Source organism: Perca flavescens, chromosome 3, assembly GCF_004354835.1.
Source record: "Perca flavescens isolate YP-PL-M2 chromosome 3, PFLA_1.0, whole genome shotgun sequence".
Lineage (NCBI taxonomy): Eukaryota > Metazoa > Chordata > Actinopteri > Perciformes > Percidae > Perca > Perca flavescens.
Window position 1 is genome coordinate 26,030,397 of NC_041333.1, and position 9,458 is coordinate 26,039,854.

The 9,458-nt window shown below is 38.5% G+C and overlaps 2 protein-coding genes across 8 annotated transcripts; both read left to right on the forward strand.

The window, feature by feature from the left end:
• Positions 1 to 1,093: 1,093 nt before the first annotated feature.
• LOC114553227 (uncharacterized) lies at positions 1,094 to 6,169 on the forward strand. 5 transcript variants are annotated; one of them, XM_028574442.1, is made up of 11 exons: positions 1,094 to 1,164; positions 1,819 to 2,163; positions 3,896 to 3,997; positions 4,138 to 4,188; positions 4,973 to 5,029; positions 5,149 to 5,193; positions 5,321 to 5,506; positions 5,597 to 5,644; positions 5,715 to 5,777; positions 5,904 to 5,930; positions 6,033 to 6,169. In XM_028574442.1, the coding sequence occupies exons 1-11, from the start codon at positions 1,104 to 1,106 to the stop codon at positions 6,089 to 6,091; spliced, it is 1,044 nt and encodes a 347-aa protein (XP_028430243.1). In that variant the 5' UTR covers positions 1,094 to 1,103; the 3' UTR covers positions 6,092 to 6,169. The 5 variants fall into 5 exon arrangements, with proteins under 5 accessions (XP_028430243.1, XP_028430242.1, XP_028430245.1 ...); XM_028574441.1 differs by having other exon boundaries at positions 1,102 to 1,164; positions 1,816 to 2,163; XM_028574444.1 differs by having other exon boundaries at positions 1,102 to 1,164; positions 1,816 to 2,163; positions 5,167 to 5,193.
• Positions 6,170 to 6,656: 487 nt separating this feature from the next.
• On the forward strand, positions 6,657 to 9,218 carry LOC114552823 (zona pellucida sperm-binding protein 4). Of its 3 annotated transcripts, XM_028573905.1 has the most exons (10): positions 6,663 to 6,996; positions 7,094 to 7,215; positions 7,302 to 7,404; positions 7,489 to 7,706; positions 7,788 to 7,879; positions 7,963 to 8,096; positions 8,310 to 8,499; positions 8,621 to 8,759; positions 8,872 to 8,935; positions 9,047 to 9,218. In XM_028573905.1, the coding sequence occupies exons 1-10, from the start codon at positions 6,747 to 6,749 to the stop codon at positions 9,130 to 9,132; spliced, it is 1,398 nt and encodes a 465-aa protein (XP_028429706.1). In that variant the 5' UTR covers positions 6,663 to 6,746; the 3' UTR covers positions 9,133 to 9,218. The 3 variants fall into 3 exon arrangements, with proteins under 3 accessions (XP_028429707.1, XP_028429708.1, XP_028429706.1); XM_028573906.1 differs by lacking the exons at positions 7,094 to 7,215; positions 7,302 to 7,404 and having other exon boundaries at positions 6,657 to 6,996; XM_028573907.1 differs by lacking the exons at positions 7,094 to 7,215; positions 7,302 to 7,404 and having other exon boundaries at positions 6,658 to 6,996; positions 7,542 to 7,706.
• Positions 9,219 to 9,458: the final 240 nt, after the last annotated feature.

The following is a 9,458-nucleotide window of genomic DNA, read 5'->3' on the forward strand; positions in this document are numbered from 1 at the left end:
AATATTGCCATATTGGTGCAGTTCTTGAAAAAAGTGTTGAAAGTTTGGTTTGGAGTCTGCCCATTTGTTCTTGTGAATGTGGAATTTTCCCATTAACAAGATTAACTGTACAAACTAGACAATATGTTTGTCCATTTCATTGCCTTCAAAACAAATAATAATGTCTTATCCTCAAATTTAATTGATTACACAGTTTTCCTTCTTAAGCTGTTGAACATCAACCCAAAATATTTTAGTATACATACACATGGTGAAAGAACAAATGACAGATTGTTTCTTCTTCATCCGCTATTCTCTTGGATACCTATACATCATAATTGTCATCATAGTCTGGATCAACGGTAGTACTCTTCCAGGATATCCTGCGCGGCTTCCACTTCTGCTCTCTGTGTGTTGCTGTTCTCAAAATCCCTTGGTTTGGGTCAACAACAAACTTTGAGCTACTAACTAGGATGTCATGCAGGTGCTCTGAGATGAGGCTACTGATTTTCATGTTGGGGTGGCCTTTAAATGTTTCAGATGGTCAAGGTTGAGCTAATTTAAACGTAACAGAAATATCAATAAATAACTTTGATGAAGCAATTATGAAGAAAAAAATGTATGTAAGTACAAATGTTAAATGTAACTGGGTAGTGTTACACGTTGCCTACAAAAAGCCCAGATTTGATCTTAGCTAAACATAAAATATAGGTTTAAGAATATGCTACTTGTCTTTTAGACCTTGTGCTTTTTAGCCTTGGTGATGAACTTTTTTTATTAACCTTTACATATGCCATCACAAGACCCCTTTCTCTGGAAGCATCAACAGGAAGTGATCTGGAGGAGGAGTTATTTCAGGCCTTTTTCTCACAATCATCTACATGTTCATTGTGTAAAAGATAAATATTTATTGATTTAAATTTAAATAGTTGACATGATCGCCTTACAAGTTGAAGAAAAAATGTTATGTCAAACATTATGGCTGTCGTTCATGTGAAACTAAAAGACAGCAAAGCACTTTCGAAAATGACCCGTGATGGTCTTGTGGTTTTGTGCTGTGATGCTTAGAGGGGTTAGTGTGCAGCTTTACCACATTGCTGCTCACACTGTACAAGTTGCTGACAATGACTGCTGACAGGTGGATCGTCCTTTTAGCCCTGTGCTTTATTTGTGTGTCTTCAAATGGTAAGTCCTTTTGTGAATAAAATTAGAGAATGAAAATATAATTTATATAAAACATTCCATGAATAAAACTCCCCCTGTTTTGCTACATTATAATTGTTTGATCTGTACATAATTCAGTCAATTTCAGTTCCTCAATCTTTGAAGTCTCGTGCTTAAATATTTAAGTTAACATACTTAGAGCTTGGCAAATTTGTTGACAGCAAGACAAGATATGACTTTGGACTGTGGACTATGATGTTCGTAATGTATTAAATGATATGTCATATTCATTATTCCCCCACCCCCCTTTAAAACACAGTTTATTAATTTATCTAGTAATATTGGGCTAATTTGTAAGAATTTGTGGGCAGATTATAGATTATTTTTTTTAAATCTGTTTCAATGTTATATATGTTTTTAATCAGTGTCTTTAAAAAAGTTGTAATTTTTATATTTTTTTTCTGCTCAATTTTCTGCTTAAGTATTACCAGTCACATTTAATAAATGTATTCCCAGCCCTGACGATTAATTTAAAGATGTCCATACAAATGTTTTAAATATTTACGGTAATAAGGAGGACGAGTTTTTACTGTTGGTACTCTTGGTTATTTGAATATGACATAAGCGACCTAAAGTTGAAACTTGTTCTTGTATTTCTCTTTTCCTGTTAAGAAGAGCCTTATTTTGAGAACTCTTGTGAGCAGCATTCCAATGTTTGTGAGACACACACACTCAGCGCTCCGCTTGGCTCCTCTGTGCTCCTGCCATGCAACTTTGCAACAATTCAACGCAACTTGGTGTCCTGGGTCCACACTCTTAAGGGGAATCTGGTCCATATCAAATCTGAAGGTCGTATTAAGTTCCTGGACCACAGGCATGGTCGGGTGAGAGTCTTTCCTAACCAGGGCTCAGAGGGAAACTACTCCATCTTCATCGATGGACTTAACAACTCTGACCTCGGGTGTTATCGCTGTAACCATAAATATGACTGTCTTCAAGTGAACGTGGTTGCTGAAAGAGGTAGGTGATTTCAGTTTGAAAGGTCCCATCACATGGTGCTCTTTGGATGATTTTATATAGGCCTTAGTAGAGCTGAAGATCTTTGCCTGAACCCGACGGGACCCGACGGGACCCGACGGGTCCGGGCTTAATTTCTATTATTTTTCATGGGCTCGGGCCGGGCTCGGGCTTGCGCGTTTCGGGCTGCATGGTATATGAGCGGTCAGGTGATGCGTTTCGATTAGCGTGAAAATGGATCCTGAGGAGGTGAAACGGAGGCTGGTCTCTGGAGGACTTAAAGGAACACGCCGACTTATTGGGAATTTATCATATTCACCGTAACCCCCAGAGTTAGACAAGTCGATACATACCCTTCTCATCTCCGTGCGTGCTGTAAGGCTGTCTGACGCCGCCTGCGGCATCAGGCCAGCACAGAACCTGCAGGTGAATGGTTCCAGTAATCCTACTGCTCCGAATAAGTGACAAAATAACGCCAACATGTTCCTATTTACATGTTGTGATTTGTATAGTCACAGCATGTACAAAAAACAACGTAACATGAGACACAGCCGTCTTCTATCCCTAAACAAACCGGGAACTATATTCTCAGGCGGAAGAATATAGTACTTTGGCGGAGTGATATGCTCGCAGCAAGCCTGTCTGAGAATATAGTTCCCGGTTTGTTTACTGTTAGAAGATGGCTGTGTCTCATGTTACATTGTTTTGTGTACACGCTGTGACTCTACAAATCACAACATGTAAATAGGAACATGATGGAGTTATTTTGTCACTTTTGTCACAATTCGGAGCAGTAGGCTAGTTGGAACCAGTTACCTGCAGGATCTGTGCTGGGCTAAGCTAATGCTGGAGCCGTCAGACAGCGTTACAGCACGCACGGAGATGAGAAGGGTATGTATCGACTTGTCTAACTCCGGGGGTTACGGTGAATAAGCTAAATTCTCAATAAGTCGGCGTGTTCCTTTAATTAATTTCTATATTCCAACTTCCAAGTGGCCTATAGCCTCCGTTATTCATGAATAAATGATGTTAAAAAATGTATAAATGATTAATTTTTTACGAAAGACAAAGGAGCTGTGTGTGAGCTCAGTCTCTTTTTTTCTTTCTCTCCCTTTTCCGCCGAGTGGTGCATGTGCCCGCTCGCTGAAATTCTGCCGTGGTGCAGAATTACACGCACTATAGCCAGTCCCACAATGAGCTTTCCTTAGTATGTGTCATTCTGTGTCTGTAGCTATTGAGGAGGGGGGGGGCAAGGTGGAGGGTGGGGGTGTGGCCTTGACCAACTGCCACTTTGCTCGTTTGAAAGCCATGATGTCTCTCTCTCATGGGTGGGCCAAATTCTCTGGGCGGGCAAAGCAGAGAAAGGGGAGGTAACCTTGCTCCTTATGACCTCATAAGGAGCAAGATTCCAAATTGGCCCATCTGAGCTTTCCTTTTCTCAAAGGCAGAGCAGGATACCCAGAGCTTGGTTTACATATATCGCCATTTCTAGCCACTGGGGGACCATAGGCAGGCTGGGGGAACTCATATTAATGTTAAAAACCTCATAAAGTGACATTTTCATGCCATGGGACCTTTAAAGTAATGCTTTCTCAATACTGAGCAGCAGCCTGTGCGGAAACATGCGGCATCCTTCCTTTCCATGGTCACAAACCTCCCCCATGAGAGAGGACAAGTGAATGAGCTAGAGTTTCCTGTGAAATACATATTTGTAAAACCACAACTTATAATGCAGATGCTCTGAGTGAAGAGATGAGGCTACTGATTTTCATCTGTGTTGGCGTGGCTGCTTTGATCCTGCTGAGCGTCGGTGGCTACTGCTGCACCAAGTGCAAATGTAAGTATTTGCTCAGTCTTGCACTCTCAGACCACACAGATGATAGGATAAAAGTTTGTGTTTTGTTAGTTCATTTGATGGATTTGGTGGTTATTTAAAAAAAAAAAATAATAACTTTATTATTAAACTTTTTATTTCAGTGTGCTGCAATAACAGAAAGCAGGATAATCCTGAAGGTGCAGGTACTGAGAGTAAGCAATAATTTCACAATTTACCATTTACCTTAGATTCATCTTCTGTAGAATCTTTCTCGGTACACAAATACTTTTCCATTAGAGCACAGGAATATACTGTACAATAGGCCTACAGTACTGTACATTATAGCCAGTTAAGGCATCTTAAATCCAAATTAAATTATAAGGAGTTGCATCTGTTAAAGTTATTTAAGAAGATATTAATATGCACAGGACACTGAAAATGCACACAACAGAGCACATTGGCAAATTCAGTGATGAATAGTATAGCAAATACACAACGATGCACATTCTTTTTTCAAATGAATAGTTATTTTTGGGTGCACGTTACCGAGAAGATCATTACCACCCTCTGTACATACACTTAACGTGAAGCTAGAGCCAGGAGACGATTAGACTAGAAACGGGTAAACAGCTTGCCTGGCTCTTGCCACAGTGACGCCATGTTGTTTAAATTGTAATTATGAGCAACCTATAGTCGGGAAAACCATTCACATTAGCCTTGGAGATGTAATTGCGAGATAATCTAAATTTCTAACAGTGATGATATCTCTCATTTGGCAAAATTGTTAGTTAAATTTTTTAAGACTTTGAACAGAGTCAGGTTAGCTATTTCCCCTGTTTCTGAGCTGTAAAGGACTAGTTTCTGTCTTTGTGCTAAGCTGAGCTAACCTGCTGCTAGCTGTAGCATTGTATTTACAAGATTAATATGAGACAAAACATATTTCCCCCAACACCCCAACTATTCCTTTAAGTTGCTTCATATATTGTCCCACTGCAGGTGCCAGTGCTCCACCCGCGGAAACAGGCAGAGCACCAGTAGAGCAACAGCACAGAGGTAATCTATCTCAATAACAACACAAAAACACACACAGTCATGTAACTGGTACTATATATATGTGATGAGGACAAGTAATATGTCTGTTGTGTTTTATTGACAAGAAACCTGTGTCATAGTGTTTCCTTTTCCTACAGGAGCAGGCAATGATCAACTTGTTTATGGTGCGTTCACACAGCTCTTGTGTCATCTATTGATTCACCTTGTTAAAAAGCTAATGTCTTTGTTATCCCACCTAAAACATCACAATTGTCTGAGTCAATATTTAAGCTTATCTTTTCTAAATATCAGAAAATGATGACCAAGGCCCATCCAACCAGCAGGATGACCCCATCAGAAATTATTGCAGTCCAGTATCAGAAGTTCTGCCTGATCCGCAAGGGGCTCAACCCATTCAAAGTGCCAGTGGGATTTATCCAAACTTGAACCAGTTTGAGAGGATGGAAAGTCAGAAAAAGAAACAGAGATTTCATCAAGGTGCTTAATATTGAGCAGAATTACTGCTCTTTGTACTACTGGTTACTCTTATTATCTTGACAAACTCAGTCTTATCTCTCACCTCTTCAGAACTCTTCAGCAGAATACGGCAAGCAAGTCTCAGTCGGCATTATTACGGTAATGTATTCATCTTTTTTTTTCATCATTTCAATTTCAAGGAATTTCACTTATTCATTTCATTATACAGCTAACCAAAGTGAAATCAGCCAGCAACAAGCCATGGCAACTCAGGCAAAGAATCATCGCAAAGGTATTTTGATTTAATTTAATTTGTCAAAATGATTTAGCCTATCTGTGTGTCAGAATAAATAGCCTAATGCAAAAAGAAATCTCTTACATTAATCACTTATTAATCACGTATTTTGTTTTGCATCAGGTCTGGGGAAGAAGAAAGCCAAAGAAAGTGAGTGCTGACTTCATCTGTGGAGATCTTTCGGGATGAAATCATACTGTGCGCTCAACCGCTTTTCCCTTTCCCAACATTTCTCCGTTGTTTCCCTGTCAGATGCTGAATACAAAAACCCGATTTACAACAGGAGCACAGACCAGCTCAACCGCCTATAGAGTAAAGGAGAATTTAAACAGCTGTTGAGATATTTTCAGTATCAACATCCTTTCCAATGACAGTTATTGATTTTTCAATTTACATATTATACCTGATACCTATATTATATTTGTTTGCTGTATAATTGCACTGCATTTCATGTACATGTAGTAGACAATGAGTGATGCTGTTTGGTAAAGACTATCAAATAAAGATCTTCACAGACAAATCAAGATATATATGTGTTAAATGAGACAAACCGGTGTATGCAAGATGCACTGAATGCATGTGAGAAGCAAAACAGTAGGTCTACTTTTTTGACCATATAAATTGCTTTATACTTTCAGTTTGACTTGCAGACAAAATGAAAGTAATATTCCATAAACCACACTACATTCACATCTACAGACAGTTTAGAGTCTCAGGTTCACCTGCATGTCTTTTATTATTATTATTTTTTGGGCATTTTCAGGCCTTTATATGAATAGGACAGCTCAGACTTGAAAGGGGAGAGAGAAGGGGAATGACCAGCAGCAAAGGGCCACAGGTCAACTTTTAACTGTGGGAGGATACAGGGAGAAAGGCCCCAGAAACTGATTTAAACACAGTACCCTCGTGCTGTGAGGCAACAGAGAGTTGCTTTTACTCTCATGAGAGTTGTGCCAATTAAGCCAAATGACCTCCACCTGTCATAGTCCTCCGTATCCAAAGATGAGGATCCACAGTACACACTGCATTTTGGTGACATTTGTTTTGTTAGCACTGCTTCTTTTGAAACGTGAAGCCCATGCTGCTTCAAAACTATTTGAAGCAGCAGTTGCTAACACTATGAGTAATGATACGTCGATTTGCCACGATGGGTTCATGTCTGTTTACATATCAAAGGTGCAATTTGCTGGTCTTCCTTTCACCATTTATGTTCAAGGTAAGTCAGACGCTAAAAATAAATGATGATGATCGATGATGACAGATAGCTTTGAGGTGTTTTCTATGCTCTTGTTTGTGCCCAAAATTACACACAGATGATCACAGCGGATATTACCAAGCCATCGCTATAGCAAAACAGTGCCACTACTTTCTTGGAGGAAATGACACCTTTATTTTCCTAAAAGTTGCTTCCCACGGATGTTTTGTGAGAAGACAAGTAAGCTGAAAAATATCTTCAGCTATTTTTAATGCATATTTATACAAAAGTTTTTCATATTCTAATCTTACCCTTTGTTTTAATAGAAATACACAACAAATCTGACTGTTGTCATCATGGCACTTGCAGACAGGGGAAGAGTTGAAATTGTCAAGTCAATACCTCTCATCTGTGAAAGAAAAATGAAAGGTAGCGATTCTACGAGCATAGATAAATGTCATGACAGTATGTATGTTGTTTATTAATAATTCTTTAGTGTTTGTTTTGTTACAGAGGTGAACAAAAATGATGATCCACTGATATCTAGAATTCTTTTCTGCAACAAGGATGGGTTCAACATTACCATCCCTCAGAATGCCACAGTACCACCTCTGAACCTGGATGCAGTCTGGATCCCTTCCAGCCAAAGCCACAACTGTAAACCCAAAACACGATCAAAGGATGCCATCACTTTCAGCTTTCCATTTACTGATTGTGGCACTCAGTCTGTGGTAAATATAAATAGATCACATCCACAGTCTTGAGACATTATTTTTGTGACTAACCATAACAAGTTTGGTTATGTGATACAGATAGCAGATGGGAGTATAACTTACTGGGTCAACATTGAGGTGAAACAACAACAACTGCGGAAAGGCTCTATATTTCGTGACACTCCATTCCAGTAAGAAATGAAAATGTTCCACTTCTCCTGCTTTTTGAAGGTAATGGACACTCATTTACGTTTTCTTTTTTTTTTTTTTTTAGTTGTACTGTGCATTGTAGCTTTGCGCTTACCCAAATTACTCAACTGGGCATCGAGGTTCAGGGAGAAAAATCTGAGTACACGTCAACACTGAAGAGCGAGGGAATACTGAGGACTGAAATGAGGTTTGCCAAAGGTCAAGTTAGTCAAGTTTTTGCTTTTTATTCCTAATTTTTACGTTTATTGTTCATGAAACTTACTCCATCGAAATGTGTGTTTTTATTCAACAAAATGTATTAGCCATGTAAAATACCATCAAAATGTGTTTAAAACATGAAATATTAATCCATCACATTTACTTTAAAAGGACAGTTTTTTAAACTTTTTTTTTTTTTTTTTTAATCTACAGACTCCAATTACAAGTCTTTCTATTCCTCTCGAGGTCCTCCACCAGTAACTGAGCTTGGCCAGCCTGTGTATGTGGAGGTGTTTGTTCTCAAACATGAAAACAAGGATTTGGTGCTGCTGCTAGAAGACTGCTGGGCAACACCGACTAAAAACCCACATGACCCTCAAAGATGGAACCTGCTTGTTAAAGGGTGGATTCACATGAAATTACCAGACATTTTACCAGTGTTTTATTATCCAAATGGTAATTTACGTGTAAAAATCTTGGGCTATACTTTGATCAACCAAAACTCCTCTTTGTATCAAATCCAGATGTCCTTACAGTGGTGATAGGCACAGAACTGTTGTGTTGCCAGTTGTCCCTAGTAAGGAGCTGAAATACCCAACTCTTCATAAATGGTTTGTGGTCAAGCTGTTCTCATTTGTGAAGCCTCCAACAAATGAAAACCTGGTATGTAAGACAAAGTAAAAACAAAACGAAAAAAGAAAATAGATGTTTTATGAATCTCTCTGTTGTATTTTGGCCTTGGTGATTTGTTTTACAATTGGATGTTCTCCTACAGGTATATTTCCACTGTGATATAGAGCTCTGTAAAGGACCAGATTGCTTACAGTCCTGCAGCAATAGTAAGTTAAGCTGCAGGCTATTGTCCGGTCTAATGAATATTGGGTTATTGATTTATTCATTTTCTTACATGTAACTGTGAACGATTGTCTCTGTATTTCCATGTCTTTCAGGAAGGCGTAAATTAAGACGAAGCACGCCAGGGCAAAGCATTCTTTACAGTGTAATCTCTGGTGGACCTCTTCTTTATCTACTGTAAATAACCAAGTTATATTTGGAAGCACAAAGGAGAACGGTTCAGTCAATAAATGATTTGTAATGAAAATAAATCTAGTCCTTTTCAGATGTTGCACTTGTTTATTTTGGGTGGTTGTGAAAAAAAATGTATTATGGTTGGTGGGCTCAAAGTGAAGACCTCAAAATACATTTAATTAACTTGAGTAACATTTTTACATCCACCAATGATGATACCATAACCATGGTAAACATGATTTGTTCATTAGAATAAATATATTTTTTTTATGTATACACGTGAACAAATCGATTTAACAACTTCTTCTGTGTAAATAAATCTTGTTTAAAAAA

Bases quoted from the DNA above. Each gene is read 5' to 3' on its own strand.
- LOC114553227 (XM_028574441.1), top strand. From the start codon at position 1,104: ATGACTGCTGACAGGTGGATCGTCCTTTTAGCCCTGTGCTTTATTTGT. The intron at 2,164-3,895 runs GTAGGTGATTTC...CTTATAATGCAG, and splicing joins GAACGTGGTTGCTGAAAGAG to ATGCTCTGAGTGAAGAGATG. The intron at 3,998-4,137 runs GTAAGTATTTGC...TTTTTATTTCAG, and splicing joins CTGCTGCACCAAGTGCAAAT to TGTGCTGCAATAACAGAAAG.
- LOC114552823 (XM_028573905.1), top strand. From the start codon at position 6,747: ATGACCTCCACCTGTCATAGTCCTCCGTATCCAAAGATGAGGATCCAC. The intron at 7,707-7,787 runs GTAAATATAAAT...TATGTGATACAG, and splicing joins ATTGTGGCACTCAGTCTGTG to ATAGCAGATGGGAGTATAAC. The intron at 8,097-8,309 runs GTCAAGTTAGTC...TTTAATCTACAG, and splicing joins TGAAATGAGGTTTGCCAAAG to ACTCCAATTACAAGTCTTTC.